The sequence below is a fragment of the Pristiophorus japonicus genome, chromosome 13, assembly GCF_044704955.1.
Source record: "Pristiophorus japonicus isolate sPriJap1 chromosome 13, sPriJap1.hap1, whole genome shotgun sequence".
Classification (NCBI taxonomy): domain Eukaryota; kingdom Metazoa; phylum Chordata; class Chondrichthyes; family Pristiophoridae; genus Pristiophorus; species Pristiophorus japonicus.
The window spans coordinates 92,444,139-92,460,954 of NC_091989.1; the positions used below are offsets into that span (position 1 = coordinate 92,444,139).

Below are 16,816 nucleotides of genomic sequence, written 5' to 3' on the forward strand. Positions count from 1 at the left end.
CACAGCGCCACTGTGAAGAATAGCAGGTGTGCTGACCAATAGTTAACCCTCAACCAACATCAGAAAAAGATCATCACATTGCTGTTTGTGGGAGCTTGCTGTATACAAGTTGGCTGCCATGTTTTCCTACATTACAACAGTGACTACACCGCAAAAGTATTTCATTGGCTCTACAGTGCTTTGGTACATCGTGAGGTCATGCAAGACACTATATAAGTGCATGTTTTTCTTTCTTGAAACCTGAAGCTCCTGGACTGGCCCTTGCACGGGGGCAAGAGATCTCTAAAACCTGTCTCTATGTTCTCTAGGTTAAGGTAGCTGGACTGGGTGTACAGGGAGAGACAGTAGTAAAACAAGTGACTGGTTATTGCTCAGATCCACTCCAATGCTGGGTTTTCACTGCCTCTCGTTTCTTATGGTCGTGAAGCACTTTGGAACATCCGGAGGTTTGCAAGTCTCAATATCAATGCCAGCTTTTTCTTTTATGCAAAATTCCAACACTTGGGGGGGTGCAGGGGGGAGAAATCCCTTAGTACATGTGTAGAAATTCATGGGGTGCTGTGTAAAATCACCACCCTATCGGGCGAATGGAAACTACCTTTAGGCACATTTCTCAAACATGTAGATAATTTTCTGCAGCTGACAAAAAAAATATCAGATTCTACTCCTCTTAATGGTTTTGTTCCTTTAGAAATGTCACCTGCTGAGAATGTGTGTGATGGCAAATGGGGAAGGAGAGGAGCATTGTGGTCCTTGCCTTCCCAATAGAGGTCGGCCTAGAATGGAGCACCATTAAGGGATAAATTATCCTTCAATCAAATCCCCCTGCCACCAAATGCACAATAGCAACTTCAACGGATTATGCACCCAACCCTATAGGCCCCAACAACATGTTTTATTTGAACTGTTTTGTATAATCCAACAGTCCGATGTAGTTGGGGACTGAGTCATCAATGGGTTGGTAAGACTGTTCTTTCACCTCTGGGACCTGGCATCCACTCCATCCCAAACTGATATGAAAAATGTCTTCCCTTCGCCCCCCCCCACCCCAACCCTTTCTGATAAAGGTCTGTGGTCATCATGTGGGATGTCAGTTCTGAAGAATGAAACCGTTTTTCCTTCTGATACGCCCAGTGCCAACATTAATCACCCATGTTCAAGTGTAAGGGGTGGGGGGGGGGTGTATTCCCAGGACTGGGATGAAGAACATTCTTTGGCCGAGGCGGAACTTTATTCTGCTTCTGACTTGTGCTCTACACGTCCATGATGTGCTTCGAACCAACAACAGATACAGTGTTGGGAACTCTTGATTCCCAAATCCTACTGGGAAGAATTTCCAGGATCAGACCTGCTTCAAACTTGGACAACGTGGAAAAGTGAAATCCCACAGGAATTTGCCAGGTCAGAGTTCTCTATAATTTTCAAGCTAAGACCAAGAGGGTTACGGACTTTGATTTATTTTTCAGACCATACAATCCCTAAAGGGACACTGTGATCACCAGTTATCGCCCATTGTTCGGTTAATGATTCTGTGGGCTGCTATTGGTCTGATTTCTTTGATACTCTCAGGCTGACCTTTTACTAACGGAAGTACTAACACCCGCTGCTCAATACTGTTACTGATAACTAGACCCGCACAAAACGTGTGAAGAACATACAGGTAAGGAATTGCCCACTTCTGCACAGAACTGGAATAATAGCGGGCAGGGAAGTGGAGCTGAGCCCAAGATCAGATCAGCCATGATCTTATTAAATGGCAGAGCAGGCTTGAGGGGCCAAATGGCCTACTCCTGCTCCCATTTATGTTTTTGTGTAATAATTTTTTTTTTTTAAATCAATCTTATAGCAGAATTAGACACTACTTTAAACAATGTTCTGTACAATATCAGATAAAATGCAAGATAAATGAAAACTGCACAAATTAGCAAATCAGTTGATTTAGACACGGGGAGAATGAGGCTGTAAATTCAGTGACCCAACAAAAGGTTGTTGTTTTAAAGAAAAAGCTTTCAGCGTTGGAGGTGGCTGAATGCACAAGGAACACGCTGCCCGTTCGAGACTAACCAACAGTAAAAGCAGAAACAGGCTGTTGGTGGTTGAACAGATAAGCAACAGAACACTTGCTCTATGCCTGCACGAATTAGATTGCTTTAATTGATGCATGTCTGTGCTCAGTGACTCTGACTGAGGGATGTCTGAACATTTTCCCTTCTGATGTACCAGCATTAAGTGTTAGCATTAAGTACTCTTGGGTCAGGTGTAGCATAGGTCAAACACACAGGAAAGCTCCCTTTACACTACCCAACCTCAACTCTCAACACCAATCTCAGAAGGTGACCCTGCCCACTGCAGCAGTGAGGCTTCACATCACACACCAGCTATCTCAATGGACCATGGTTGCCAGTTTCATGCAATGGATTACATCTAAAAACAAATTCATCGTTGAGTCTACGGACTACAGTGGTCCATGACAAATGGCAAATGCCCATCTTTCTAAAAATAAGCTGAACTACTAAAGCCCAATAGTTAGATCACCAGAAATACTCAGTGAACCCTCACACGTGATCCACAGCAAAACACCTGGATACATTTCAAAGGGTCTCAACCATGGCTGAGTGGTCGCACTCTCGCCTCGGAGTCAGAAGGTCACAGGTTTAAGTTCTACTCGAGAGCACATAATATAGGTTTTAGTCCTGTCATCATCATCATAGGCAGTCCCTCGGAATCGAGCAAGATTTGCTTCCACTCTTAAAATTAGTCCAATACGAGAACCACAATCCTTGTCACAGGTGAAACAGATAGTCGTTGAATGTAAGGGTGGGTGGGACAAATTTGCCGCACGCTCGTTCCGCTGCCTGCGCTTGGATTTCTGCATGCTCTCAGCGATGTACTGAGGAAGCCTTGCACTGTCGGGGGTGTTGTCTTTTGGACGAGACTTTAACCAAGGCCTTGCTTGCCTTTTCAGATGGAAATAAAAGATTCCATGGCACTTTCCATCAATCAGCAAAATTAACAGATTCTCGGGAGTTTATCTCATTTCTATTTGTGGGAGCTTGCTGTGTGTAAATTGGCTACCGAGTTTCCTACATTACAACTGATTGCACTTCAAAAAAGGATTACATTTGTTGAGATGCGCTTTGGAATGTTCCAGGGTCATGAAATGTTCGATATAAATGTAATTTCTTTCTTTCTATACTTTTAACAGCTCTCATCCTTTTCTTTTTAACAAAAAACACATCAGAACTGAGACTTCTTTGTGGCAGAGTAGAGGGAGCTTTACACTCCACCAAGTTCTGCTATACTTCATGCGAGAGTGCTTGATGCAGAGCAGGGATGGGGATGGGAAAGTGTTCCCTTCCCCAAGACCAACATCTCTCACCTTAATAAATGTACAAGATATTTTCAATAACACACACTGGAATGGTGACAGTTAAACTATTTAAGGCCAGTTAGAATAGAATGTGTGGGACAGCAAAAGAACATAAGAAATAGGAGCATGAGTCGGCCATATTGCTCCTTCAGACTGCTCTGCCATTCAGTATGATCATGGCTGATCGTCGACCTCAACTCCACTTTCCCACCTGATCCCCATCTCCCTCAATTCCAATAGAGTTTAAAAATCTATATCTCAGCCTTGAATATACTCAACGAATCAGCATCCTTTTGGATAGAGAATTCCAATGGTTCATAGCCCTCTGAGTGAAGAAATTCCTCATTTCAGTCTTAAATGGCTAACCCCTTATCCTGAGACAATGCCCCCAGTTCTAGACACTCTGGCCAAGGGAAACAGCCTCCCAGAATCTACCCTGTCAATTCCCCATAGAATCTTATGTTTCAATGAGATCACCTTTCATTCTTCTAAACTCCAGAGCATATAGGCCCAGTCTGCTCAATATCTCCTCATTGGACAATCCTCTCATCCCAGGGATTAATCGAGTGAATCTTCGTTGCACCGTTTCTAAGGCATGTCCTTTCTCAGATAAGGAGACCAAAACTGTGCACAGTACACCTGGTGTGGTCTCACCAAAGCCCTATAGAATTGTAGTAAGACTTCCTCACTCTTGTACTCCAATCCTCTTGCAATAAAGGGCAACACGCCATTTGCCTTCCTAATTGCTTGCTGTAACTGCATGCTAACTCTGTGTTTCCTACACTAAGATACCCAAATCTCTCAACATCAACACTGAATAGTTTTACCATTTAAAAAATATTCTGCTTTTCTATTCTTCCTACCAAAGTGAATAACCTCACATTTCCCCACATTATACTCCATCTGCCACCTTATTGTCCACTCACTTAACCTGTCTATATCCCTTTGCAGACTCTTTGCGTCCTCCTCTCAGCTTACTTTCCCACCTAGCTTTGTATCATCTGCAAACTTGGATACATTACACTCAGTCCCTTCATCTAAGTCAATATAGATTGTAAATAGCTAAGGCCCAAGCACTGATCTAGTTACAGCCTGCCAACCTGTCGGTTAACCAATCCTCTATCCATGCTAATATATTATCTCCAACCCCATGAGCTATTATCTTGGGTAGCAACTTTTTACGAGGCACCTTATTAATTGCCTTTTGGAAATCCAAATATACTACATCCACTGGTTTCCCTTTATCTATCCTGTTAGTTACATCCTCAAAAAAACTTACATTTGTTGAACACGATTTCCCTTTCATAAAATCCTGTTGACTCTGCCTTATCATATTATGACTTTCAAAGTGCCCTGTTACCACTTCCTTAATAATGGATTCCAGCATTTCCTCAATGACTGATGCCAGGCTAACTGACCTGTAGCTCAGTTTTCTCTTGCCGCTGCTCCTGAATAGCGGGGTTACATCCAATCCACTGGAACCGTTCTAGAATCGAGTGAATTTTGAAAGATCACAACCAACGCATCCACTATCGCTGCAACCACCTCCTTTAGAACCCCAGAACGTAGGCCATCAGGTCCAGGGGATTTGTTGGCTTTTAGTCCCATTAGTCAGTCAGGTACTTTTTCTCGACTGATATTAATTCCTCAACTCTTATTAGCTCCTTGGTTCCCCGCTATTTTGGGTGTTTTATGTGCCTTCTACTGTGAAGAGAGTTACAAAATATTTGTTTAAATTCTCTGCCATTACCTTATTCCCCATCACAATTTCACCTGTCTCAGCCTCTAAGGGACCAACGCTTACTTTTGCTACTCTTTTTACATACTTGTAGACGCTCTTACACTCTTATATTTCTTGCTAGTTTACTCATCTATTTTGTCCCTTATCATCAATTTTTTGGTCATCCTTTGTTGGTTTGTTTTTATTTGTGTTCAAAATTCACAATTTCTGACAGCTTTCATGCCAAGGAAAATGGGCATTGAAATGCTAAACACGACATAAGAGGAGAATACAGAACAGACTGTGCCCCTACCGGATGATGAAGGCCCCTCGTATTTCCAGTAGCCTCTTCTCGGTGTTGAACTGCTTCAGTAAGTTGATCATAAACTTGAAGAAATAGGAGTTCATGGTGGGAGTCGAGGGGGAACATTCCAATGTTCGAGGCCCTAGAGCACAAAAAAAATTAAGACAGACATACTGAATCATGATCTTTTCCAGCAACACTCATATTCCCTTGCCTGATTTCTTAGGGGACTGGGAAGGATTTCCCAGAGATTGGCTACAGGGATTTGGGACAAGGTCGATGACAGGTCAAAGCAATAGGCAAAAGCTCTGCCCCTTTTCGGGCACAACAGAATGCCTTCCCGTTCTGACTTTCAATTTGAGTCGTGTCTGGTCAGAGCATTTCGAACACTAACATAAGGAAAGGGTTTAATCTTTATATTTTAGTAATATTAACTTTTAGCTTCTGCCTGTTAAGTGAGTCGGTTAGAAGATTAAAAGTGTAATCATAAGACAGGCTTGCTTCAGTTTATTAATTATAAAATGCAGTGAAAAACAATAGTAAGTTTCGACAGTAAAACATAATTAGAAGACAATTCAGTCAGAGAGTTTAGCTGATAGTGTTATTGCACAGACACAGAACAGCTCCCTTGGTTAGGAAGCAGCACCTGCAGAAGCACCTGCCAAGAAAGATCATAGATCTGGAAAGTTAGGAAGTCAGAGTCAAGTTAGGGAGTTAGTGCAGATCTGTGGCTGCAAGGACAGGGTAGGAAATCAGTGAATGGTAACTGTTGTGAAAAAGGATTAAGAGTGGTGTTGGTTTGGGCAACCAAGTACACCGAGCTCGGAACTGTAAGGTGTTTGGAATTTTCCAGCTAAAATCGGCACGAAGTGTTGCTGCTTAATTATTAATAATGATTGTTACTGTATGCTTAATAAATGTGTGAACACCTGACATAAATGTTGTGAATCCTATTATTTTGAGGCGTAACTTGTAAATAAGGATACCCATCCTCTAACTCAATTAGGGCAAAACATCAGTCCATCACTTGCAGGAACAATCTGCGGCAACGAATTCCAATGACACAGGAGTAGCACACAACAGTGAAGCATAATGGTCTAACTGTGACTTTTCCCGTAGTGCTATGGCTGCCAAATCTAACGACACTGGTACGAGACTGTGAGGTTATAGTTCCCCAAGTTACGGTGTGAGGGGGGTTTATTAAAGGTACAAGCATTAATGTGCTGCAAGAATCTTGTAAACAAAATGCCATCTGTTGTTGTGATGAGTGTAAAACAGAATCCTGCTGGGCCAACTATGTGCATAATGGCTTAAGATCCAATGGGATTCAGTCTCCTTACCCCCAGTACCCTGAACACTTTATTACAGGCTGTATAATATCCTGTTCTCTCTCTATACATATAATTAGCAATCTGGTTTTGGTTTGGGCTGTGTAAACATGGTGAAATCATCTTCTCTACGCTTCAATATTTCATACCATTAATGACTGGCACAGCCCCACATTTTCAAGCAGCAGCGGCCCATCATGCCAGAAGTCAGGAGTACAGACTTGTTGCGAGCTAACTGCTAGCGGTCTACAAAGCAAGATGTGCAGACAAATCAGTAATGCCTGGGCCCATAAAAACAAATGCTGTGGCTTACAGGGTCAGCACACTGCACCTTGACCTCTGTAAACCAGGCTTGTATCCAGCCCACTGACGGGATTAAGATCATGTGATGGTGAATCCAATTCCCAATGGGCACCGGCCCCAACCATAAAACAGCCTCTAATTTGGCACTCTTCCCCACAGATGCGAAAAATAGGGAATGTCACACTGCTGAAAATTAAGAACAATGCAAGAATTAGGAGGAGCAGGCTCATAGGGCCCTTCGAGCCTGCTCTGCCATTCAATAAGATCATGGCTGACCTTTGACCTCAACTGCACTTTCCCATTCAATCCCCATAATCCTTTGATTCCCTCAGGATCCAAAAATCTCTCTGTTGTGTATGGAGAAAGAGTCAGACTGAACACTGTGAGCTCAAAGTAAAGTGTGACCGTAGTCTTTTATTGCAGGTCTCCATAGTGCCTCTCCAACCTGTGAAGCCTCCTTAAATACCTGTGCTTCCAAGGGATTATGGGATCCCTTGGGACTCCAGGGGGATGAACCCTCTGGTAGCTGTACAGAGTAAATACAAGTCCACATATATAACACTATCAATCTCAGCCTTGAGGGTATTCAACGACTGAGCATCTACAGCCCTACGGTCACACTTTACTTTGAGCTCACACCATCCTAACTTGGAAATATATCGCTGTTCCTTAATCATTGCAGATCAAAGAACTCCCTCTCTAACAGCACTGTGGGAGTATCTTCACCACAAGGACTACAGCGATTGAAGGCGGTGGCTCACCACCACCTTGTCCAGGGTAATTAGGGATGGGCAATAAATGCTGGCCTTGGCAGCGATACCCACGTTGTGTTTAAATTTCAAATTGCTAATGGGAAAATGATGCACATTTTAAATTTTATTTGCATTTCTTTATAATAAAATTATTTCCAACAAGGAAAAAAAATGCTGGAGTTGGCATTTACGCAGACCTACTGTTGTGAACATTATTTATCAAATTTGGGAGCCGACAGTTATGCGCAGATTGCTTCCACGCAGCTTCCAGTTTGTTGGCAGGAGTCACTCCGGTTGTAAAATGGACAAAACCTCAGTTTTTGGTCTCATCCAAAAGAGGGCACCTCCGACAGTGCTGTGCTCCCTCAGTGCTAGCTTAGATTTTGTGCTCAAGTCTCTGGAGTGGGACTCAGAGGCGAGTGTGCTACCCACAGGGGAACTCAGTCCTCCAACCAGAATGCCCTAAGATTCAGTTCCTGGGCTGGGCTGTGGAAAGTCACATTTGCTGGTACAATTGACCAAATAGAAAGTTTAGAGCAACCTACTTTAAAGAAAAAAGCTATGTTTATTATATACTGCAAAACAAACTAATAATTGCACAGAATCACTGTTACTATGGAGATATTCATCCCGAGATGCAGTTTTGTGATCTAGAACTATTTCCTCTGTGCTTTCCTTTATTTTCCTCACTGCATGCTCCATAGTTGCTTACAACCAGTTGCTGGCTTCTGCCATTGTCACTCTATCATCATCACATGCAGTCTCTCGAAACGAGGATGACTAGCTTCCACGCCAAAAAGAGGATGAGTTCACAGGTGTTTCAACAGAGCTAGGTCTTGGTCCAGTGGCAAGGATTAACCAAGATGACTGGAGACCAGCTCTGCTGCACGGACCTAGTGCGCACATATATCGCAGTGTGGGTTGGCCTGTGCTGCCCCTGGGCCCCAAACTCGCGCCTCCCCTGGGCCCCAATCACGTCCCTCTACAATCTCTCACCGCTCCTTCACCCCGACCTCGCCACTCCTGCTGTATCTGCCCACGCTCCAATCACCGACCTGGACCTTGATGACGTCAATCTTTGCTGTCGTCGCCCTCCTGCACCAGCTCGCGCTGTACCCTGTAGTGGCCTGCCTCCACACTACTCATGGCCGCTCATTTTATGGCCCTGACCTGCCGCTGATGGTCTCTCGCAGGTCGGTGCTTCTATAATGGGCCACTAGGTGGCACAAGCAGATTTCTCGACTCAGAGCAGCTTTCAGTTATCAAGAAGCCTCAGTGAAGACCCATGGCCCATAGTGCAAGGCACCAAGGCTGCAAAGAGTGAGAAAGACGAGGCAGGTCGAGCAGTAATGATCAGGTGACACCAAGCTTGCATTGAGTGACAGGAAGGGCAAATGGGGGAAGAGAGATTCAAGAAAAGGGTCTGGCAACCGCCTTAAGGCATCGGAAGATCCTCGTGGAACCCAGCGTCAATGAGAGCTGGCACTGACAGGACCTCAGAAGATCTACCTCTGTAGGTCACCTCTTTGGATGGCACAGTTGAATCATAAATTGAACCGGAGTTATGAAGTCCCTTTTCCCCATTCCACAGAATGGTATATGCCAAATTTAAATGGAAGAGGACTGAAGATACTGGCGGGGGAGGGGGTGGTCAACGTTAGTGATCATGGACAACACTGAGATAACTAACTACTGAATAACTCCACAGCAACATCTCAATACTAAGTTGATGGCCCTCTGGATCCCCCTCCCAACTGTTATTTTGCCTTTCCTTCAGCAGCACGGTTACTGTGGGGATATTCATCACGAGATGGATACCAGTGATACATCATGGACAACCACTCTTCAGATTGATGTCTCATTACAAATGGGTACTGCCAGCAGAGATACACCTGACTTTCCCATTCTCTTGCATTACATTTTAAGTGTTTGCGTTATTCCATAACCATCATAGGCGGTCCCTCGAATGAGGATGACTTGCTTCCACAAGAGTTCACAGATGTTTCAATGAAGGACCCGATGTTTCAGTCCTGAACTCCAACTAAAGGGTGGAAGATGCCTGTGTGTGGATTTTTTTTTAATGTGTGGTGACCGTTGCACACCAGCCACCACACAGGCTTGACAGAGCTAGGTCTTGGTCCAGTGGCAAGGGTTAATCAGGACAACTGGAGACCTGCTCTGCTGTACGGACATTGCAGTGTGGGCTGGCCCGTGCTGCCCCTGGGCTCTTCTGGGCCCCGTACCCTCATTCGCCGCACCTTCACCCACGATGTCCCAGGGCCCGGTGCTCCAGCTCTATTTATAGCCCCGACCTGCGATGATATTCACAGAGGTCGGGGCAGCCCACGAGACAACCTGCTCCATAACCTGCTTCAAGGTTTCGTCCTCGGGATTACAAATGGGGGTTTGTGAGGCCCTCAGATTTCTATCCCGCTGAAGCCCATGTATAGTATCTCCAGAATTCTATATTAAATACCTTTTTCTGTTTTGTTGCTGCAAACTAATAAAGCAGTAACATTTTCTTATGTAGAACACTACTGATATCCTCAGTGTAGCCTGACAATCTGTTGGAAATAAGGGCAGGGAGCCCCAGGAGTAGTTTAATATTTGCCCACACACTGGTTTAGCTCTTCGCTGCCAGTCTACACTGGAGTTGAAAGCAGCACAATTGCTTATGAAAATATTCTTACTCCTCCACTCAATGTCCCCCTTTCCTTGGTAGTTCCGCGGGCAGTGGCAATCCACGGGTATCTCACACAAGAAGCCAGCTTTTATGAGAGAGCCCGGACAGCAGGCATCACAGCCGAACCAGAGTCTGTATACACACACACACCCCCTACACACTCACACATAAGCGCTTTAGTCGGCCAGTGGTTGTGAAAGGCGCTATATAAATGTAAGTCTTTCTTTTCTTTTTGATCTGATAGCTCTCACTCCTGAGACTCAAAACTAAAATCCAGCCTCCACTCTACTTCAGTCTCTGTTCCCTGTAGGTGGGGAAGTTTCAATGGGCCTGGGCCACGATTGTTCGAGAGTGTATTTGTTTTTGTAGCGGAGGAGTTCGCCGCATAATGAGCTTCGAGCAGAGGTCCTATCCCACAGGCACCAACATTCCTGTGAGAGTCTAAACTTCACAGGATGTGTTGATAGGGTGAGATGAAGGTGAGAGGAGGCTCATGTGGAGCGTAAACACCGGTATTGACCAGTTGGGCCTGTTTCTGTACTGTACATTTTATGTAAACATTTATATTAGCAGACTATTCAACTCTAGGGGCATCACAACGGCGACTAATCCTGCCCAAACCCGATGCCCTCAGTCCTATCTTCTGGGACTGGCTATGTACGGTGCGCTGAAGCATTGGGGCTTTCTTGGTAAAAGAGACAGCAGTAACATCAGCTCTAGCTCAACAAAACCATGGCATCAGTTATCCAGTAATTCGTTCAACCAGAAGGAAGCTCCGTCCTCACCTGTTCAGCCATTTTCCCCGCTCCTCTGTCAGCCTGGCCACTCCGAGAGCCACATCCCCGTTTTCCAGCAGTCGGAAGGCGTAAGTCCATGCCTGATTGGCAGCCGGCCCACTGCGGAGCCCCCCCCTGCCCTCCGGCCATGCAACCCAGGACATCGGCGACACAGGCCAGGGTGCGGGCTGCCACCCTCAGGTCCTCGGTGATGGCAGCCACTGTAAACCAACCAAGATCTACACATGCACACTTATTTTCCTAGGCTTCAAACTGAAAAATGTTCCAGAGTTTCAAATATGCTACCTCGTGGTAAAACCATGTCCAACAACCAGAGAGACCAGCATTAACTCCTGGTTTCTAACCACCTCAGTCAGGAGAGCGGCACAATCGACCTCAGCAACCTTACACGCTTGGGGAGTAATGGAGGGAGTGGGAGTAAGCATCTAGCATACTGCTCCTCATTGCCCGCAAAGTTTTTTTTTCCAATTCTTGGGATGCGGGCATCGTTGGCAAGGCCCCATTTATTTCCTGTGTCTCGGTACCCCGAGTTGGTGGTGGTGGCCAGCTTCATGAACCGCTGGAAGTCAGGTGAAGATACCTTCAGGCTTGGCTGTGATGACCCCCATGGTCTGGTCCCACTCCTGATCTACATAAGACATAAGAAATAGGAGCAGGAGTAGGCCATTTGTCCCCTCGAGTCTGCTCCGCCATTCAATAAGATCATAGCTGATCTGATCTTGGCCTCAACTCCACGTCTCTGCCGCTCCCCATAAGCCTTGACTCCCTTATCGCTCAAAAATCTGTCTATCTTCAACTTAAATATATTCAATAACCCAGCCTCCACAGCTCTCTGGGGCAGAGAATTCCAAATATTCATGACCCTCAGAGAGAAGAAATTCTTCCTCATAACACAATTGCCACCCTCATTGTGTTATGAGGTAACAGAAGATGGCTGGCACCATGTGACCGTCATCATAATAATTTTTATTTAAATAGCACCTTTAACGTAGTAAAACGTCCCAAGGCGCTTCACAACAGTGTTACAGACAAACGGATAAATTTGACACCGAGCCACAGAAGAAATTAAGGCAGATGTTCAAAAGCTTGTTTAAAGAGGTAGGTTTTAGCGAGCATCCTAAAAGGAGGAAAGAGAGGTAGAGAGGCGGAGAGGTTTAGGGAGGGAGTTCCAGAACTTGGGGCCCAGGCAGCTGAAGGTACGGCCGCCAATGGTTGAGCGATTATAATCAGGGATGTTCAAGAGGCCAGAATTAGAAGAGCGCAGACATCTTGTGGGATTGAGGCGCTGGAGGAGATTACAGAGATAGGGAGGGGCGAGGCTATGGAATGATTTGTAAACAAGGATGAGAATTTTGAAATTGAGGGTGTTGCTTAACTGGGAGCCAATGTAGGTCAGAAAGCACAGGGATGATGGGTGATCGTGACTTGGTGCGGGTTAGTACACGGGCTGCTGAGTTTTGGATGACTTCAAGTTTACATTGTGTGGAATGTGGAAGGCAGGCCAGGAGTGAGTTGGAGTAGTCAAGTCTAGGGATGAATGAAGGTTTCAGCAGAAGAGCTGAGGCAGGGGCAGGGGCGGAGGCGAGCAATGTTACAGAGGTAGAAAAAGGCGGATTTAGTTATGCCGCTGATATGTGGCTGGAAACTTATTTCAGGGTCCAATATGACATCTAGGTTGCGAATAGTTCCCACGATTACCGCCTTTGGGGGCGAGGGAGGGTGGAAAAGAGCAAGAAATTCCAAATGGGGATGTGGAATGCAGATTGTTTTCCTACTACAGGTTCATTTCCCACCCGCCCAGGTTTGAAATGTTGCTCTTAAGACGAGAAGACATCTTGCTTTTTAACCATAATTAAAATTACACCTTTAAATAATTATTGCCAACACTTGCGATGCCGATTTGATTTCTCTTCTGCATCTTAAAATAGTTATGCAGAGTGGAATGATGGAAAGGGAAATGGCCCCCCAAGTAAAGCAAGATCAGGAGAAAAAATATGCAGAGATCTGTCCTGAACAGTGTGGACCACATCACTCAACGTAAAGCCAAGATTGAAAAGGTTATCTATAATCACCACACTGAGCTGAGTTGCAGGGCGAGTGCAATGACTGTTGGCTATGTTTCAGGCATGCACAATACCGTTCGCGACTTCCTGCGTGGGCATCACAGGGATTGGCAGTGCGCTGATTAGAGGCGGCACCCTCAGTCACGTGACCTGGCTCAACAATTAACGCAAGTGCAGTAAACACCATCACTGATTTGAAGGGTGATTCCCTCTGCTCCTTCAGTCCATTCTGACCTGAGAGTTTCACACACCTGACATGTCCAGGCTAGAAGTTACTACACAGCATCTATTTGTATAAAGAATACGAATTTAATTAGGCAGAATGCTACTGAGTACAAGGCAATGTTAGAAGGCAAGCTAAATGGACTGTGATCTTTTTTTTGTCTTGAAATCCCTATGTTTAATGCCATTGTACATACACAGCACAGAAAAGTCCTGAAGCAACAAGGCTCCCTCAGTCACTCAGTGGAAAAAAACACAGCGGTTGAAATTCCGTTTCTAACGCCACCCGCTACTGCCGGCCGGAGAGGGGCGGCTAACGAGCGGCAAAGTGGTTCCTCGGCTCACGCTAAACTTAGTTGGGTGGTGGGGGTGGCACCAAGACGTACCGCTGCGTGCTCTGCCGCTCCGTGGACGCCCGAGAATGAGTGTGCAATGCCACTTTTAGCGCTGCTCTCTCATCTTTGGGCGGCAAACCTGGCGTTGAAATCACTCAGCCGGTGACACCGCCTCAAAAACAGCGGGACAGAATTTTGACCCCACATTCTTCAAAAAACTCCAACTGAACCAGCATAAAGTCTTTTCGGGAAAGGAATTCCTGATCTCTGCTGCCCTGTGGGTGAAGTGCTTCCTGATTCCGTTCCAATCATTTTCAGCTGTACTACTGATGTCTGAGATACTCTATATGGACTAAAACATAGTTGTACTCTATGTGCAGCTTCCCTACAAAAGAGAGAGAGTCTCACAGTCAGAGAGAGAGAGGGCGGCAGAGAGAGAGAGAGAGGGCGGCAGAGAGAGAGAGAGAGAGGGCGGCAGAGAGGGAGAGAGAGAGGGCGGCAGAGAGGGAGAGAGAGAGGGCGGCAGAGAGGGAGAGAGAGAGGGCGGCAGAGAGAGCGAGAGAGAGAGAGAGACAGAGCGAGGGCGAGAGAGAGAGAGAGCGAGGGCGAGAGAGAGAGAGAGAGAGCGAGGGCGAGAGAGCGAGGGCGAGAGAGAGAGAGCGAGGGCGAGAGAGAGAGAGCGAGGGCGAGAGAGAGAGAGCGAGGGCGAGAGAGAGAGAGCGAGGGCGAGAGAGAGAGAGCGAGGGCGAGAGAGAGAGAGCGAGGGCGAGAGAGAGAGAGCGAAGGCGAGAGAGAGAGAGCGAGGGCGAGAGAGAGAGAGCGAGGGCGAGAGAGAGAGAGCGAGGGCGAGAGAGAGAGAGCGAGGGCGAGAGAGAGAGAGCGAGGGCGAGAGAGAGAGAGAGCGAGGGCGAGAGAGAGAGAGCGAGGGCGAGAGAGAGAGAGCGAGGGCGAGAGAGAGAGAGCGAGGGCGAGAGAGCGAGGGCGAGAGAGAGAGAGCGAGGGCGAGAGAGAGAGAGCGAGGGCGAGAGAGAGAGAGCGAGGGCGAGAGAGAGAGAGCGAGGGCGAGAGAGAGAGAGCGAGGGCGAGAGAGAGAGAGAGCGAGGGCGAGAGAGAGAGCGAGGGCGAGAGAGAGAGAGCGAGGGCGAGAGAGAGAGAGCGAGGGCGAGAGAGAGCGAGCGAGGGCGAGAGCGAGCGAGAGAATGAGAGAGCGCGAATGAGAGAGATAGCGAATGAGAGCGAGAGAGCGAATGAGAGAGAGAGCGAATGAGAGAGAGAGCGAATGAGAGAGAGAGCGAATGAGAGAGAGAGCGAATGAGAGAGAGAGCGAATGAGAGAGAGAGCGAATGAGAGAGAGAGCGAATGAGAGAGAGAGCGAATGAGAGAGAGCGCGAATGAGAGAGAGAGCGAATGAGAGAGAGAGCGAATGAGAGAGAGAGCGAATGAGAGAGAGAGCGAATGAGAGAGAGAGCGAATGAGAGAGAGAGCGAATGAGAATCAGAGAGAGAGAGATTGAATCAGAGAGAGCGAGAGTGAGAATCAGAGAGCGAGAGTGAATCAGAGCGAGCGAGAGAGAGAGTGAATCAGAGAGAGCGAGAGAGTGAGTGAATCAGAGAGCAAGAGAGAGTGTGAATCAGAGAGAGCGAGAGAGAGTGAATCAGAGAGAGCGAGAGAGTGAATCAGAGAGAGCGAGAGAGTGAATCAGAGAGAGCGAGAGAGTGAATCAGAGAGAGCGAGAGTGTGAATCAGAGAGAGCAAGAGAGAGTGAATCAGAGAGAGCGAGAGAGTGAATCAGAGAGAGCGAGAGAGTGTGAATCAGAGAGAGCGAGAGAGTGAATCAGAGAGAGCGAGAGAGTGAATCAGAGAGAGCGAGAGAGTGAATCAGAGAGAGCGAGAGAGTGAATCAGAGAGAGCGAGAGAGTGAATCAGAGAGAGCGAGAGAGTGAATCAGAGAGAGCGAGAGAGTGAATCAGAGAGAGCGAGAGAGTGAATCAGAGAGAGCGAGAGAGTGAATCAGAGAGAGCGAGAGTGAATCAGAGAGAGCGAGAGAGTGAGTGAATCAGAGAGCAAGAGAGAGTGTGAATCAGAGAGAGCGAGAGAGAGTGAATCAGAGAGAGCGAGAGAGTGAATCAGAGAGAGCGAGAGAGTGAATCAGAGAGAGCGAGAGTGTGAATCAGAGAGAGCAAGAGAGAGTGAATCAGAGAGAGCGAGAGAGTGAATCAGAGAGAGCGAGAGTGAGTGAATCAGAGAGCGAGAGAGTGTGAATCAGAGAGAGTGAGAGAGAGTGAATCAGAGAGAGCGAGAGTGAATCAGAGAGAGCGAGAGTGTGAATCAGAGAGAGCGAGAGAGTGTGAATCAGAGAGAGCGAGAGAGTGTGAATCAGAGAGAGCGAGAGTGTGAATCAGAGAGAGCGAGAGTGTGAATCAGAGAGAGCGAGAGTGTGAATCAGAGAGAGCGAGAGTGTGAATCAGAGAGAGCGAGAGTGTGAATCAGAGAGAGCGAGAGAGTGTGAATCAGAGAGAGCGAGAGAGTGTGAATCAGAGAGAGCAAGAGAGTGTGAATCAGAGAGAGCGAGAGAGTGTGAATCAGAGAGAGCAAGAGAGTGTGAATCAGAGAGCGAGAGAGTGTGAATCAGAGAGAGCGAGAGAGTGTGAATCAGAGAGAGCGAGAGAGTGTGAATCAGAGAGAGCGAGAGTGTGAATCAGAGAGAGCGAGAGAGAGTGAATCAGAGAGAGCGAGAGAGAGTGAATCAGAGAGAGCGAGAGAGTGTGAATCAGAGAGAGCGAGAGAGTGTGAATCAGAGAGAGCGAGAGAGTGTGAATCAGAGAGAGCGAGAGAGTGTGAATCAGAGAGAGCGAGAGAGTGAATCAGTGAGAGTGAGAGAGAGTGAATCAGAGAGAGTGAATCAGAGTGTCAGAGAGAGAGAGAGAGAGACAGACAGA

General features: G+C 46.7%; 1 protein-coding gene across 2 annotated transcripts in view; it reads right to left on the minus strand.

Annotated features, from left to right (window-relative positions):
• The window catches only part of vac14 (vac14 homolog (S. cerevisiae)), a 406,574-nt gene that overhangs the window by 186,211 nt on the left and 203,547 nt on the right, over window positions 1-16,816 (minus strand). For both annotated transcript variants that reach the window (XM_070897766.1, XM_070897765.1), the window contains exon 15: window positions 5,404-5,536. In XM_070897766.1, coding sequence (XP_070753867.1) covers window positions 5,404-5,536 — 133 coding nt within the window. The remainder of the gene's footprint in view (window positions 1-5,403; window positions 5,537-16,816) is intronic.